Here is a 17519-nt window from a genome sequence, read left to right as displayed (position 1 = left end):
TCAGTGGGGGCTCAAGTTATAATTTGGGCATAAAATACTTAATATGACCTCATTTATATTTAGTGAAAAGCCTGGCCATACCAGGTGCACACATGTTGAGGATATACATATGAAGACAATGCTCCTACTTTTATTATGTAACTCAAGAAAGTGCCTCAAATTATGTGTGTATGTCAGACCTGGTATGAAGGAAGGACTCACCATGGCAGGCCTATTGAGGAAATATTTTAAAGAAGGTTGAGCTTTGCAATGCCAAAACTGAACAATGACTTACAGAGGATGAGCCCCTGGTGGTACAATATGAGAATGATGATAATATCAGTACAGGTCATGGAATGAAACAAACACCTGGAAGTGCCCTGGCTCAGCAACATAGACTAACTGACAATTATGTGCAAGGCCCTGTGCTAGATGATACAGGAGCTATCAAAGTGCTTATAGTCAGATTGATTTAAGGAAGGCCGTGTCTCTGATCATTGCTAGAGACTTAAGGCCACTATTTAAATTCAACATGGTATGATCCTCTCAAAGAAACTCACAGAAAATAACTTCTAATTTTTTTCAAAATACATTATACATCTGCAGTATCTAGATGATTATGCTTTTATATTATTTGGCTTTTCTAATAATCTATATTTGCTCATGTCTCCTGCCCTACTCTCTATCTTGCAGTTCTTCACACCCTTTCTTGACTCTGGCTCAGCAGGTGCATGATTCTTTCTGCCTGGAATATTCTTCTGCACCCCACTTCTACTCCCCTTTTCAGTTACCTTTTATTCATCTTTCAGGTTCTGCTTTAGGCATCTCCTTTTCTGGGAAGACTTCTGTGACTGAATGTCCCCGTCTTTGCCCTCACAGACGGGTTGACCATCCTCTAAGTGCTGCACAGCACACTTCAAGGCCCTTCTCAAGGCTCCTTTCAACTGTAGGACCGCAGATTTAATTGTCCATCTTTCCCACGAGACTGTAAGATCTGTCCCTAATACAGTGCTTGGCTCATACTTAACAGGCATTTGATATGTATTTGTTCATTTGAGTTGATCTTTTGTCAGTTTTCCCTAATAACTCATCCCCCTTGAGAGAGGTCATTTCAATTGTCCTTCATTTTACAAGTAGGAAAATATTGCCTGACCCTTATTTACAGGAGCTGAAAGATGCCACTGAAAATAAAATTCTATCTGCATCTTTTTCCTCTCTAAGAATTATAAAATGAATTCATGTTTTCATCTCTAACTCAGACTACTAAGTCTTCAAACCAGAAAACTCTGAGCAAGTTTCACTTACCTTAAAATTCATTTAGCTCTAAATGGGTTCTCATAGTTTTCATGATCTTTGAAGGAGATCAGAAACTTGCAGGCACCAAAGAATCTCATAGGTCCCTGGACTTCTCTAAAGATTTCAAAGCACACTGGATGGTGTGTTAGACTTTAGTTCTCACCACCATGGGCTGAGCCACTGGTACTGAGAAGGCAGCAGTGGTAAGTAGGGGAGAGAGCAGAGTTGCAACAAGGACTTCATGTGACCTAAAATCCAGCTCTGTGGCCTCTCCAAGGAGTTACACTAAGGCAGAGGAGCCAAAAAGGGTTTATGAAAGCTCTGGGGAAAAGGATACGGGTAATTTGAGGCCTTTGGAGGACTGAGAGGTGAGTCCCTTTCCCTGACCTCTGCATGGACTGGTCGAGAGTTCTGAGAAGAACAAGGTTAGATAACTAAGGAATCACAGGACTCGTTGAAATGTAAGATGCTTAATAGCACTGGTTCTACTTCATAAGATTTATAGAAAAGCGAAAAGAAAGCAAAGGGAAAAAAAAAAAGGAAACCTTTTGAAATATAGGAAGGTCTTCCGTTACATAGGTGTTTGCTGCCAGCTATGGTAGGTGACAATGTGGGGGCTCCACAAGGGCTTTCATATCTATTATCTCATTTTGCCTTGAATCCTCACCACAATGAAGTGAGGCAAATATTGTCATTATTTTTGTGTAACTGATGATGAATCAGAGACATAGCTTGTCTCTGACAGCACCAAGAACTGAACCTAGGTCTGTCTGCAATTCATGTGTGATTTCCGTGACACCTGTAGATACTGATTTTATTCAAATATGTTAATCAAGGAGATTGATGTGGTCATACGAGGAGAAGGCTACTTGAGAAGGGAAACCTCTAATGCAGTAGGGTGGTCAATACTGAACGATATTATTCTCCATTGTATTTTGTTTTAAAAGTTATTTTTTAATTATACAAGTAACATACAAATGTATGCTCATCATGCAGAGTTCAAATAATATAGAACTTAAGGTCCAACTTCATTTCCTCCCCACCACCCGGAAGTAACTATGCGGGTGATTTGTAGCTTATCCTTTCAGACTTGTACCAACAATTTACATATATGTAGGTGAATATACACAAATACATGTATATACACACATGTAAAGTGTGGGTTTGTATTTTTAATGTAAAAATAAGATCAAACCATAGATCATTTTTTTGTAACTTGCTATTTTCACTTAATAATATGACTTGGAGATCTTCCCGTGCCAGGACTTTTTTTGTGTGTGTGTGTGTGAAGAAGATCAACCCTGAGCTAACATCCATGCCAATCCTCCTCGTTTTTTCCTGAGGAATACTGACCCTGGGCTAACATCACTGCCCATCTTCCTCCAGCCAGGACATTCTTTTTAACTGCTCTTTACAGAGTGTTCCATAGTCAAAGACCTACAATAGACTATTTAACCATTCTGGTATTTTCATGCCAATGTCAAGATATTTCCTACTATGAGTTGGTTTTTTGTTTTATTGGTTGTTATTGTTGTTTTGTTTTCAAAACAGAGATAATACACTTCAAATTATATTTTCTAGTACTATGTCTCTGTCAGTAAGGATTTAGGAAAGATATTTGTTCTTCCACTGCCCCCCAAAAAATGTTTTGTAGAAAATCTGTGACTTATCTGAGAAATTTCAGAAAGGAATATCCATAGTAAAGTACTACAATAACATATTTATCATCTAAAATTAAATTATCATCTAAAATAAAGATAAAAATAAGTAATTCCTTTTGCTGAATAATGCTTTATTTCCTTGTTTACATATAAATAAAAAATATCAATAACCAACTGTTTCATCTTATTGAAACTATGGATCACATACCTGATCTAGTGGAAAGCTCAGAGCCAAATTGTGGCACATCTCCATTTCACAAATACATGACACTTTACCCGGTATGTTTTATTCCCTGACTTCTTATTGTTCTAACTTCACTTTTCCCCTTTCTCTAATTTTCTCACTTATATTCATTGTTTTGAATGTATTTCTGGAAATCACCTTAAATTCTTTTTGAATAGGTGAGAGAATGAATAGATAATTGGATGGATGGATGAATCGAAATGGTTGAATGAGTCAAAAGGCACCTTTTCCTGAGCTACCTCTGTCAAATATTATTTGGTTTTGTAATGAATCACTGCCTTTACTGTAGTAAACATATTAAAAAATCCCCTTTGTACCATATCCTTTTCTGTATTTGAAACGGTGAACTCCTGCATCCGTGTTTATGATTTTACATTTACCATTTTCATTTAAATAGCATGTAAAATTTCTCCAAGAAAAAAATTAATCTAGTCATTGTTTATATGTTCAACTAAGTTGTTTAAACACTTATGCTTGCATATTTACATTTACTGTCCATAGTGGGTTGAATAGTGTCCCCTCAAAATTCTTGTCCACCTGGAACCTTAGAATGTGACCTTTTTTGGAAATAGAGTCTTTGCAGATGTAGTTAAGATGAGGTCATACTGGATTAGAGTGGGCCTTAGGTCCAAAGACTAGTGTCCATTTAAGAAGAGGAGAAGACACACGGAGACACAGACATACCAGGAAGAAGGCCACATGATGACAGAGGCAGAGATTGGAGTGATGCAGCTATAAACCAAGAAATGCCAAGGATTACCAGCAACCATCAGAAGCTAGGAAAGAGGCATGGAACAATTCCTCCCTCTAGGCTTCCAGAAGGAACCAACCGTGACAATACCTTGATTTCTGACTTCTAGCATTCAGAACTGTGAAAGAATAAGTTTATGTTATTTGTGGAAATTTATTATGGCAGCCCTAGGAAACTAATACACTGTCCCTCTATAAGTTCACTAAATTCATCTCAAGAGCACCTATGCCCACACATCTATGAACAGCTAATCTTCGACAAAGGAGCCAAGAATATACAATGGAGAAAAGAAAGTCTCTTCAACAAATGGTGTTGGGAAAACTGGATAGCCACATGCAAACAATGAAAGTAGACCCTTACCTTACACCATACACAAAAATTAACTCCAAATGGATTAAAGACTTGAATGTAAGACCTGAAACTATGAAACTTCTAGAAGAAAACATAGGCAGTACACTCTTCGACATCGGCCTTAGCAACATATTTTCAAGCACCATGTCTGACCGGGCAAGAGAAACAATAGAAAAAATAAACAAATGGGACTACATCAAACTAAAAAGCTTCTGCACAGCAAAGGAAACCATCAACAAAACGAAAAGACAACCTAACAATTGGGAGAAGATATTTGCAAACCATACATCTGATAAGGGCTTACTCTCCAAAATATATAAAGAACTCATGCATCTCAACAACAAAAAAACTAACAACCCAATTAAAAAATGGGCAAAAGACCTGAACAGATATTTCTCCAAAGAAGATATACAGATGGCCAACAGACACATGAAAAGATGTTCAAAATCATTAACTATCAGGGAAATGCAAATCAAAACTACAATGAGATATCACCTCACGCCTGTCAGAATGGCTATAATTAACAAGACAGGAAACAACATGTGTTGGAGACGATGAGAGAAGGGAACTCTCATACACGGCTGGTGGGAGTGCAAACTGGTGCAGCCACTATGGAAAACAGTATGGAGATTCCTCAAGAAATTAAGGATAGAACTACCACATGATCCAGCTATTCCACTGCTGGCTATTTATCTAAAGAACTTGAAAACACCAATGTGTAAAGATACAGGCACCCCTGTGTTCATTGCAGCATTATTCACAATAGCCAAGACTTGGAAGCAACCTAAGTGCCCATCAAGGGACGAATGGATAAAGAAGATGTAGTACATATACACGATGGAATACTACTCAGCCATAAGAAACGATGAAATCCAGCCATTTGTGACAACATGGATGGACATTGAAGGTGTTATGCAAAGTGAAATAAGTCAGAGGGAGAAGGTCAAATACCATATGATTTCACTCATTAAGTAGTAGATAATAGCAACAACAAACAAACACATAGAGACAGAGATTGGATTGGTGGTTACCAGAGAGGAAGAGGGGATGGAGGAGGGCAAAAGGGATAATTCGGCACAAGTGTGTGGTGATGGGTTGTAGTTAGTATTTGGGTGGTGAACGTGATGTAATCTATGCAGAAATAGAAGTATAATGATGTACACCTGAAATTTATACAATGTTATAAACCAATGTTACTGCAATAAACAAAAAATTTTAAATAAATAAAAATAAATGGAGACGTAAAAAAAAAAAGAGCACCTATGGATTATGGTGTCTAACCTGGAAGGACAGTTATATGAGATCAAGGTTTATAATTTCTAACTTGAGAAGTATAGTAATATGAATAATCAAATGAAGGACTGTTTGAAGGCTCTCATTGATGATTAAGCATTAGTTTGAATCTGAAGTTTTAAACTTAAGAAGTAAAGAAAGAATGAGTTGTAAATGCAAGGCCATTGTTACTTATCTCTTATATTTAAAATACAGGTTGTTTAATCTTAAAGAAGATTAAATTTCTGAAGAACTTTGCTTTCCTAGAATCCCATTTTAATTTATTAATGCCATTACCCTAATGGCTGTGTAGTATGGTTCAAAAAGCCGGTGGGAGAGCTGTGGAAGGGATCTGTGGACTTGTGAGTCTAGAATCATACCTTGTTCAAGCTGAAACCTGACATTTGAAACGCTGACTGATGATGTAAGGATAAACACACTTTCTTAAGCAGCACTTGCAAAAACAGTGACTCCATCCTGCCATTCAGTCCTTTAAAAACTCAGCAAATTACCCAGAGTTGCACTAGTGGAAATCCCTGTTGAAACATAGCTTCTTTTTTCTTTCTTTTTTCACTTATAAGAAAATCACAATAAACTACACATATACAAGATGCTACTTCTAAGTCTTTCTCAGTACAATATTATGATTATCAATTACTTTTTGTTGAAGGCCCATATGAGTTATATACTATATACTTTGTGAGTAAATATGTACTTTCAGTTTACCTCCGGGGTGAGACAGGAAAAAATCCTGGAGCACAAGAGTCTTCAAACGCATCTACAATGGATGCATAATGTGGACCTCACAGCAACCTATGGTTATAGTCTAACTCACTTTTCTATAGCGAAATAGCCAAATCTTCTCTCTCTGATATAAACAAGTTCATGAGGATTTTGTGGCTGCCTCCATAAAGTATGCATCAATATTGTATTGATCTACATTTTCTCACATTTGAATATATACCTTCGATACCAATTGACCTTTATTTCTAGAAGGAATATAAAAAAAATTTTATGGGGTTTTGGTAAGCACAGTTTTGTGGGCAAACCTCTTACAAATCTTTAAGTAAATGCATTTTATAATTCTACATATTAAGTGACTTCAATTAAACATAAAAACAAAAACAAACTATCAGCAAAATAGCACTAGACAATAAATATTTGCTGAATGAATAAATAGAAGGATGAATGACTTTATCCATTATGTATTCCTATATTATTTCTGCTCACCTGGCTACCTTTTGATTGTAATTTGGCTTCCTCTATTGATCTATCTTTAGGGAAAGAATGACTCCTGCAGTCATTCTGGCATTACAAATATATTCCTCATAGAAGATAAAAAGCTGGTATTCTGGGTTTATTTAAAGATACCTCTAGACTGTGAATGCTTCACTGTAGGGCCTACATAGTGCCTGAAACTTAGTAGACGTCTAATACATGTTCAGTGAATGTTTCCTGTTTCATTTCAGGTTCTCATTCCATTTAGTCGGTGCACCAAAGAAGATACTCTCTGCTGTGCTCTAAATGTTTGTGTCCCCCAAAATTCATATGTTGAAATCTTAATCCCCAAGGTGATGGAGTTAGGAGGTGGGGCCTTTGGAAGCTGATTACGTCATGAGGGCCCTTATAAAAGGGGCCCCACAGAGCTCCCAGGCCCCTTCAGACATGTGAAGGCTCAGTGAAAAGAGGACTGTCTACAAACCAGGAAGATCTCACCAAACGCCAAATCGGTGAGCACCATGATCTTGCATTTCCCAGCCTCCAGAACTGTGAGAAATAAGTGTTTATTGTTTACAAGCCATCCAGTTTATGGTATTTTGTTATAGCAGCCCAAATGGATTAAGACACTCTCATTTCAAGAAACTAGATAAATAGTAATCCTAAAAATAAAAAGTAAAAAGAAAATTTAAATATAGTAGATGGCTTATCCAACAGGAAATACAGCAGATAGGGGGATGGTTATACGACTGCTCTCTTTCTTCATTCTTAATATTCCATCATATACTGTGGACAAAGCCATTTCAAGTGCGAGTGTGAGTTTACTGGCTCAGAATAAATTACATGGCATAAGGCTGCCGCTATTTTTACGCAGGTGAAAATGGGTTAAAATAAACAAGAACAACCTTTAAAAGAGAAGAAAAGGGAAAGGTGGTGCAAAATTGCACCACGCAACTTTTGAGAGATGTGGAAGGGAAGATGGCCCTTGTTGCTAGACCGCCTCTGCTATATGCTTGATGGGGAAGGGAGGACGGTAGATGCGCAGACAAGCTGCTTCAGTCCTCTACTGCACAGACCAGCTGGCTTTGCCTCTTTTTCTCTCCCACATCAACAAGCACTCCCTCAGGCTTGCTTCCACATCCACGTGGTTATTGCAGCAGCACAGGTCCACAAATGCCAGAAGTCTGAATCAATCACACAGGCTTATGTGAAGGAGGCTCAGTCTTAGGTAATTATTAAAATACAATATAACGCTTTACATACAACAAGGGAAGTTCACATACTGCTGTGTCAATTGCATACGATAATGATGTAGAGTGGTGAGGAACCACCTGACACCTGTTCCAGCAGGTGAGGACCAGAATAGAGGAACTCTTCCCCCACTTCTCAGGATATCATGACCTGAAAAGACGCTCTAGAAAACAAAAGTAGGAGGGTAGTAGCAGGAAGAATCAGATAAAGGACTTTTTAAAGAGAAAACAAAGTTCATGGCCTTTGCCTTGACACGGCTAAGAATAACAAGGAAACACATACAGTCATGTGAAATTAGATATCACACTTTCAAATATCTTTACTCACTGGCAGCCTGGGGCCTGCTACAGGGGTCTGTCCTTCTAGTTCCAGCTCACTTCCAAGGGACAGAAGCAAGCTCAACCCCTACAGATACTGAGTGGTATCTCCCCTCACGAAGGACTAAACCAAGACAGCAAGGTCAGGAGAGAATCTGGGCTTCCCTTCTGCCAACTGGATTGTGGTTTTTTTTCATCATCTATGAGGACCGACACCTTCTTCAAGAAAGATCATGCTACCTAAAAGAGTGTGGGCTTACGCAACGGACCACAAGAGGATAATCTTCTCAATATAACCTAATAAGCACAACATTTAAACAATAAAAACATTCATTCAATACAGGGCAAGGAGTAATTTTTTTTTCTTTTACAGAGGATAATATTCATTAATGGGAATTGAACTGTCCTTAAGAGTTAACATTTAGCTAAAATAATCTGACCAGATAACTTCCATCAAGAAACCTAAAGGAAAAGAGATATTTTAAATGTTATGATATCCCTTATTTTAAATCCCCTTTATGGTACTTTTCACACTGTACTATAATGTATCTGTTTACTTGTCTGTATCCCCCACTAGGCAATAAGGTTCTTCAAGAAGGAACTGAGTCTCTCCCATTCGCTTCTGTATTGGAACTAAGCACAGAGGCCTGGCCCGTAGGTGCCCATCAAAGCACTGTGGAATGAATGGTTTCATGCGTAGTAAATAGAGCAAAGGTCATATCCAATTTCTGCACGTGGTCAATAGAAAGACTGGAGAAGAAATTGAAAAGGAGGTACTCAGAAAGCAGTATAAATAGAAATGGAGGCTCTCATCTTAGATGCTTTGAACCAGGGCTGCAGTGTCCAGTTGGGCAAGTTGTTCACTACACAGGATTATCACCAGGGCAAGGGCACAAATTGGGGCAGAAATCCAGCCTATGCTCTACTTACCAAGCCTTGAACCCTAACACTGCTTTGTATCTGCCGACAGAAAGCAATACCCTTTTTAAAAACTCGTATAAAGGCACTGTACAAGATAGAGACAGTCCTGCTTTAAATAGTGACAATCTCTGACAGGTTAGATCCCAAGAGCAAGAGAAACTGCCCTACCAATCTGATTCCACCACAAAGGGAGTAAAGGAAACCGCGAAGATTGTCTGATCTTGAATTGAGAACACTGAGGTTGGAGATCGTTTTTCTCTGGATTCTCAACATAGAGTGATGGGCTTATAAAACAAAACTTTTTTCTAATATAAAAGAACCACATCATGGAGCCTCAGCGTTGAACCTGATCCCAGAAAGTGAGCTACAGAATCAGAGATGAGTGAAGAACAGGAAAAAACCTTGAAGGTCACAGAATTTCATTACTGGAATAGACTTGAGAGAGAGGGTATCCGGTCCAATAATCACTTCATCTTACAGATGAGGAAACCAAAAAGATCAATGAGATCAAGCGGCTCCCCTGCGGTTATGAGGAAAGCTAAGTCTAGAACCTAGTTATTTTCTGGCTTTCAACCTAACAATCTATCACAACTGGCTGGACTTGCCATCACTATAATCAACATTGATTGTGCACTCACTGTGTGGGAGAGGTTGAGACATATAGACTTGGTCTCCATCAAGGCCCTTACAATGAGGGTGAGAAAACAGGAAATAAGTATGAAAGATAAGCCATAATGAGCTGGCATATGAGGGAAGTTTAGACTTGGGTTTCTGAGTGGGAGTGGTGACGCCAACGTTAGGAATCGGCAGCATGGGGTGGAGCGCGCTCGTGTGGGCCGGCAATTCTGGAGGGACCAGAACTAGGTGAGTGAGAAGGTCCAGCTTAGGCCGCAGGAGGGCCTGAGGTCACAGAAGGAACGCCAGGGGTACCCGACTTCCGGGTCCCCCTCGACTTGCGGCTCAAGCCTTTGGGCTCACGCCAGGATGCGCGAGACAGCGCCTCTCCCTCTGCGCTCTGAACCCAGACCGGCGGGACCCAAGCGGCCGCACAGGCGGAAGCGAGAGAGGCGGCAGAGCCGCAGGCACCGGGGACATCCGCGCGTCGGCGCCGACCCGCACGCCGGCCGGAGGGGCGAGGCGGCGGGGCCGGGCTTCCGGGGCGGGGCCGCCCACTGCGGGCCGCGTGACAATAGGGGGCGGGGCGCCGCCGGGCCGGGGTTGGCGATGAGAACTCCCGGCGGAGCGGGCGCGGCGTGCGTGTGGCGGAAGCGCTGGGGTCCCCGGCGCGCGCGGGGCCGGGCGGCCGGCCGGCGGGTCTGCACGCCATGAACTACCCGGGCCGCGGGTCCCCGCGGAGGCCCGAGCATAACGGCCGGGGCGGCGGCGGCGCCTGGGCGCGGGGCGCGGACGCGGAGCCGGCGTTCGGCGGCGGCGTCTGCTGCTTCGACCGCCTGCCCGGCGGGGACCCGGGCGACGGCGAGGTGCCGCTGGCCCTGCTGCGCGGGGACCCCGGCCTTGGCGACGACGACTACGACTTCAGCCCGGCCGAGTCGGGCTCCTCGCTGAGCTTCTACAGCGAGGGCGAGAGCGGCGGCCCCTCGTCGCTGCACCCGCCGCCGCTGGCGCCGTCGAGCCCGGGGGACGGCGGGGCGGCGGGCGGGGGGCCTGCGGAGAGGCGGCGGCCGCGGCCCGGCGGCGCGGCCGCCCGGCACCGCTACGAGGTGGTGACGGAGCTGGGCCCGGAGGAGGTGCGCTGGTTCTTCAGGGAGGACAAGAAGACCTGGAAGCCCTTCATCGGCTACGACTCGCTCCGCATCGAGCTCGCCTTCCGGACGCTGCTGCAGGCCACGGGCGGCCGGCCCCAGGCCGAGGAGCCGCGCGGCGCCCGCGCGTGCGGCCGGGCCTCCAGCCCCGGGGAGGACGGCGGCGAGGAGCGCGGCTGCGGCTTCTGCCCGCGCGCGGCGGGGCGCGAGCCCGCGCGGGAGGAGCTGGTCCACGTCGAGCGGGTGTGCGTGCGCGGCGGCCTCTACGAGGTGGATGTGACCCAAGGAGAGTGCTACCCGGTGTACTGGAACCGTGAGTAGCCCGGCGGGGGCGGGGGCGGGCGGACACGCGCCGGGGCTCTGGGAGACGATGAGGCCCGCGTTGGCTCGCGGCGGGACGCAGATTGTGCGGGCAGCGCCGGCAGGTGAAGGATGAATGAGCAGATGGCAGAACCCAAGCTACCTGGGGGCAGGAGGAGCGGATACAGCGCCTCCTGGTGAGGCGGGTGCTGCTGCCATTCCTGGAGGTGATCCAGGAGCGAGGGCCAGTCCAAAAGGTTTAATTTCGTGGTCCTACCCCAGCCGCGTCCTCCCGGGGATCTGATTCGGTCTCGTTTATCCTGAACGGCCTCTGATCTAAGTAACAGCCTGTCCTCCGGAGTGAGAGTGTCGGAGAGGATCTGCACGAGAATCAACAGTTCAGTTACGGACTCGGGAAAAGAAAATTAATCCCTGGCGGGAAAGGAAAGGAGATAGGTTGTTCCCACCGGATGCGTTCCGGAGAGGTGGAAAGCACTGCGTGAAACGGTTCTGGCGAGTGGGTCCGCGCACCCTCTCTGTGGAGTACGCGTTTCGTCCCTTAGGTCCTTGTTTACATCTTCGCATTTTTGCCTGTTAACCTTACAAGGCTTATGCCTTGGTTTCTCATCTGTAAAACAGGGATAATTGTATCTCATTTGTTCGGTTGTTGTGGAGATTAAATGAGATAATATACCTGAAGGGTTGGAACTGTCTTTGGCACATATGTGTGATGTAAGTGTTAACAATGGGTCCTTATTCATTAGACAACAACACAGTTAGGTTTGCAATTAAGTTAGATTAAGGAGGAAGGCGGTCAGATATCTGCCATTGCATGCAAGAAGTGTTATTATATGTAATGTATAGTAGATATTCTATATATAATAGATTCTATATATTGTATGTGTAATGGATTCTATATATGTAATAGATATTGTATGGTAACAGAAGCTATTGGCCACCAATAATTTGTAATATACAGTTTTAATTTTTATGGGCCCAGTGTCCTAAATCAAATGTCTTCATTGATTGTCACTAGCCTTAGGTCTTCCATACATCTTACAACATTCTGTCTTGTATTAATTATATGTATTAATGACTTTCTATATGTTTAGCATCTTATGGGCAAAGTCCATCATCTTTATCTTCCATCTCTCATAGGAACTAATGCAGTAAATATTCAATAAATAGGTGTTGAATTGCATGTGACGCTGATAATGTTAAAACATTCATGTGTTAAGCATGAGTCACTGAGATAGCAATTACAACGTGTATCAAACCACCAAGTAAGCATAGCAGGAAATTTAATTTCTTACTACACTTTAAGATGACATTGAAGGCGTTTGTTACCATTTTCACAAGGCCAGATTCATATAGGATCTGTCACATCACTCCTTTTAATTATAAGCTCACTAAGAACAGAATATGCTTGTATTCATTCACTCATTCGTCTATTCATTCATCTCTTTCATTTTTACTGGGTATTTGTATGTGCATAACACGGTACTCTTGTGAAGGCATTAGGAAAGGTGGAAAAAAGGACGATCCCTACCCTTCGGGAGCTTCTCACTTAGTCTTCAGATGACCTAGACATCACTATAGATTTTTTTTTCCTTTGAAGATAGAAGCAAAAGGATTTAGTGGAGCCAGAAAGTTGGATAAAATGCAGGGCGTTCTTGGAGAGGGGCCTGGAAACCCAGAGATAAATCTTACTGTTAGATCAGCCGAAGTATGTTCACCTAGAATATTGTGTGCTTTTCTGGTTTATGATGCTTGCACAGCGCTTAACTGTTTACAAAGTGATTTTTTACATCCATTATGTCATAGTGATATCAAATTAATGCTGACATTCTGTGTATGAAGAAACAGGCTCAGTGAGATTAATGAACTTGTTCAAGGTCACTCAGAAAGTGGTGAAGCAGTCCATGGTCTAGTGGGGGAAGACAGTGCAGTGTCCAGAGAGCGCCTGACCCACCCAAGGACAAGGGTGTCAGGAAAGCTTTCCACATCATGTAAGACTGAATTCTAAAGGATGAGTTTACTCAGCCTTAAGAAATGGGGAGATGGAGGGAAAGGCATTCCAGCCAGGTGGGGTAACATATATGCAAGGACACAGAAGCATGAAACTGCATGGCATTTTGAGGAAATTAGGGCTGCATCTGCAGGGGCCAAGACACACAGGGCAGGTTTGGGTTTTGAACACCACAGAGACAGAGGTGTTTGGTCAGGAATAGGAGGAGATTGTGAAGGGAGCACCTGCCTGTGAATGGTGCGTTTGGGAGAGTAGCTAGAAAAGGAACAAAGGTGGAGATGCAGTGCTAAGGATTTAGACTTTATCCTCCGATTGTCGGAGAGCCATGATTAGTGACAACACAAAGCTTGAATTAGAGAGTTGGAGAATATTATTAGAATGCTAGTGTGATAAATCAAGTGAGAAACAGTGAGGGCCTACAGAAGTTAACCTGAAAGGAAATGAGAACTTGGTCTTCTTGAATCTTCTTTTTCCTAAAGCAGATAGCCAATAGACCAATTATAGCTTATAAATTAATTTGCATTAACTATCGCAAGAGCAACACCTATTTTGATTCCATTTTAGCATTTTCTAAATAGTTTTCTACAAGATACAATCCTGTGGGTGTCCCAGGCCCTCATATGAGCTACAATGAAAATGCACTACAGTCATGCACCGCTTAATGACGTTTTGGTCAGTGACAGACTATATGATGGACCGCCTATACGACGGATGTCCCATAAGATTAGTACTATGTAGCCTAGGTGTGTAGTAGGCTACACCATCTAGGTGTGTGTAAGTACTCTATGATGTTCACACAAGGACGAAATCACCTAACAACGCATTTCTCAGGACGCGTCCCCATTGTTAAGTGATGCCTGACTGTGCTGCTTTTTGTCCATAATTTACCACTTCTCACAAAATCCCATGTGACTTTGCTCTAATTGGTTCTTCAGGTCTCTGTGTGTTATATAAGTTTTCACACCTTCTCAGGAGGGTTCAGTCCTGGTATATGCTCTTCAGCCTTTCTTCAAATGGGAGGACTCTTACGATACTTTGGAGATTTTGACCTTCTTTCCATTTTACTTTTCTTTTTTTAACCTTTCTGGAAACTTTCTGAATAGTGGTAATGAAAGGTTAAAAAAAAAAAAGCCTCAACAAATTCCTACATAGAATGGTGGTACAGTTCCAGTGGCCATTTAGACTTTTGTGACCTCATTGAGCCCACTGCATCTGAGTGTCGCAGCCAACTAGTTAGGTATGCTTAGTCTAAAAGAAAGATGTTAATTTAAATTTACTCTTCTTTTTGAACTCTTACTGGCAGATAAAATTTGAACCAATTTGGGGTACATGAACCAGAAGGGGAACAGAATTTATCCTCTATAGATAGGAAGCCAATATTATTACATATGAAAAAAGTGTTAATTATAGGAAATTTGTTTTTGTTTTATTGTTTTTTAGATATTGTTCTGACTGCATGTAGACATTTTGGATAAAAACATCATTGCTGAGTAATGGCTAAGTGAACTCCCTCGCTCCCTGTGTTCTTCCTAAGCTGCTTGTAGCCTCATAGGCTTGTTTGGAGAATTAATATATAACATCCTTAGAGCAATGGTTGGCACGAAGTACGAGGTGTCAACTATATCTGTGTGAACCTCAGAAGACAGTATACTTACTCATAGAACTCATGTGAAGGTTAATAAGGCTGGCCAGTGCAAAATTGTCTAGTACCCAGGGTTTGTTGTTATTGGCCTGTACCTCATCACAGGTAAAAGAATGTGTGTAAAGAATAATAGCAAGAAAGTGGCCAAAGCATGTAGTAATAGCTATAGGAAGGCATATGGAACACTACAGAGATATTGGATGACTTTAGAATAGTCTCATAGCAGTTCTGATGGTAGTGGTGTGTGCAGTATGAACTAGAGAGTATGTAATTTCCATTCATTGACTAAATTAGTAAACTTATTTAATTGACCAAATATTTATATGAGTGTGTAGTTTCCAGAAGCAGTCATTAACTATAAGCCACAGCTTTCTTCCCCTTCCTTCCCCCTATCTGATGTACTTATAAGGTCTACTTGCATTAGTATAATTCCAAACCATTTGCAGTGTCAGACACTGTAGAAATTAACCAGTCTTCATGATATATTGAAGAGAAAATAATATTCCCAATAAAATGAGGTAGAAAAATTAGGGCTGCTTCTGCAAGTACCCCAATTATGTGATTATTAACTTGGTGTAGCTGTAACCATCTGTTACATCTTTTTCATCCAGGGGTTAATAACCTTAATAGTTAATAATCCTTTATGAGGCATAGGGCATCATGGGAAAGTAATGGAGTCCAAGCTGGTAGAAGACATTCTTTCTTGATCAGTTTCTGCCTCCAATAAAGGAGAACTATAGGGAATAGAGACCAGGCATTGACATGACTGACTGAAAAAGCATTGGAGACTTTTATTTTTTACTCTCTTTAACTGCATTATCTCTCACTAGCCCAGCCTGGAAAGCAGTCTTGGGCTGCATTGGAACCCTGGCTGCTCAGGTTTGCATAATTCTGGCAGAAGTCTTCTGAGAAGCCTGTTCTAAATCAAGCTTGCTTTAGACTGTATTTTTCAGTGACCTACTGAAACAGCACAGAGATATGAATGACTAGTGAGTGGTATGTATGGCGAGCAGGGCTTGGCACTACTTGACCAAGGGGTTCAGGACTTTTCTTTCCCTTTGCATTGTACTCTTAGTTTAAAAACTGATCTAATATCAACTATTGATCCACTTTGTTTCTGTATGGCTCAAATGTGAGAATGCGTGTTGTGCAGGTGCTTTATATAAATGTTCAGAGTGATTGGTACATTTTTCTTTCCTCCATCTGTCACTCCCTCTTCTTTTCTTTCTTCCTTTACTATTTTGTCATAAAAGAGACCTTTTGTATTCTTCCCTCTTCCAAATTTTATTTCCTGGGTCTTTTATCTCCACATCATGCCCTATAGTTTCTACTTTACTAAGATCTTTGATGCCTGGAACCCTAGGGCTGATCCTCTTCTGTAGAGAGCAAGAAAAAAGCTGCATGTGCTGGTCGTGGAATCCTGAGAGTTATGGACGCTTGGTGAGGAGAGCAGGAGGTAGAAAGGAAAGAGGGAAATAGGCAGTGTATTCACAGGAAGCCCAAGATGAAGATTATTGGCGGAAGAGACGGGGAAGTAGGCAGTTCTAGAATCCCTGATTGTTGGGGAATCTGGTCAAAGACCTTGATCTTTTCATGAGTGTGATGAGATTTAAACTGTGGGTGTTGTCAAGAGAAGCTTCAATACTGATAAAAGATATAGACAGTCTCTTCTTTTTTGCCACAATACATTTCTAAATTAAATATTGAGGAAATTTACTAAATTTAATTCCTCAATTAAAAAAATAAAACAAGAGGGCCTGGCCCCGTGGCCAAGTAGTTAAAGTTCCACACACTCCACTTAAGCTTTGTGGGTTCAGATCCCAGGCATGGACCTACTTCACTCACCAGCTATGCTGTGGTGGCATCCCACGTACAAAATGGAGGAGGATTGGTGCAGATGTTAGCTCAGGGCTAATCTTCCTCAAGTGAAAAAAGAGGAAGATTGGTAACAGATGTTAGCTCAGGGTGAGTCTTCCTCAGCTAAAAAAAATAAAACAAGGAAAAACATTGTTTATAGCCACTATGTATTGCCTACAGTTCTGCTCTTTTGCACCTGCCTTGGTAAAGGGAAATTGTGCCCACAGAAGATGTTGAATCACTGGCAAGTGAGTGGGTTAATGGGATGAAAAGCATAGTACAGATACTTTTTGATACCCCTCGTTTAGGGACAAGTGAAATTCAAGGTGGTGCAAAGTCGGAATTGCCTGTGCCAGAGAACTAAAGAAAAACGGTAGAAATATTGGTATGATTATATAAAAGTAATTCTGCTTTATGTACGGCTTTCTAATTTTGCCAGATTGCCATACAACAAGAATAAGCTATATACTCATTAATATTTGTTCTAATATCTTATTACATTAAGCTATATCTAGATAATCTTTATAATCATTAACACTGTTTTTTCAAATAAATTCTGTTGAATGATTGTTGGGGGCGAAGCCAGGCTTTGGAAATTACATTGTTATTGGTATTTCTATACCCCAAAACCTCAGATATATGGAAACCTTAGAGAAATATAAATTCC

At 41.9% G+C, this 17519-nt stretch overlaps 1 protein-coding gene across 9 annotated transcripts in view; it reads left to right on the top strand.

Annotated features, from left to right (window-relative positions):
- Positions 1 to 10522: 10522 nt before the first annotated feature.
- DDHD1 (DDHD domain containing 1) overlaps positions 10523 to 17519 on the top strand; it is a 107310-nt gene continuing 100313 nt past the window's right edge. For 8 of the 9 annotated variants that reach the window (XR_009223667.1, XM_058566945.1, XM_058566942.1 and 5 more), the window contains exon 1: positions 10523 to 11337. Coding sequence is in view for 8 of the 9 variants with exons in the window: in XM_058566945.1 (XP_058422928.1) it covers positions 10587 to 11337 (751 nt within the window). In the remaining variant the exon portion in view is untranslated. The remainder of the gene's footprint in view (positions 11338 to 17519) is intronic. The other variant, XM_058566943.1, reaches the window with a different exon arrangement.

This window comes from Diceros bicornis, chromosome 24 (genome assembly GCF_020826845.1).
Source record: "Diceros bicornis minor isolate mBicDic1 chromosome 24, mDicBic1.mat.cur, whole genome shotgun sequence".
NCBI lineage: Eukaryota > Metazoa > Chordata > Mammalia > Perissodactyla > Rhinocerotidae > Diceros > Diceros bicornis.
This window is presented reverse-complemented; position numbering and strand designations above follow the sequence as displayed.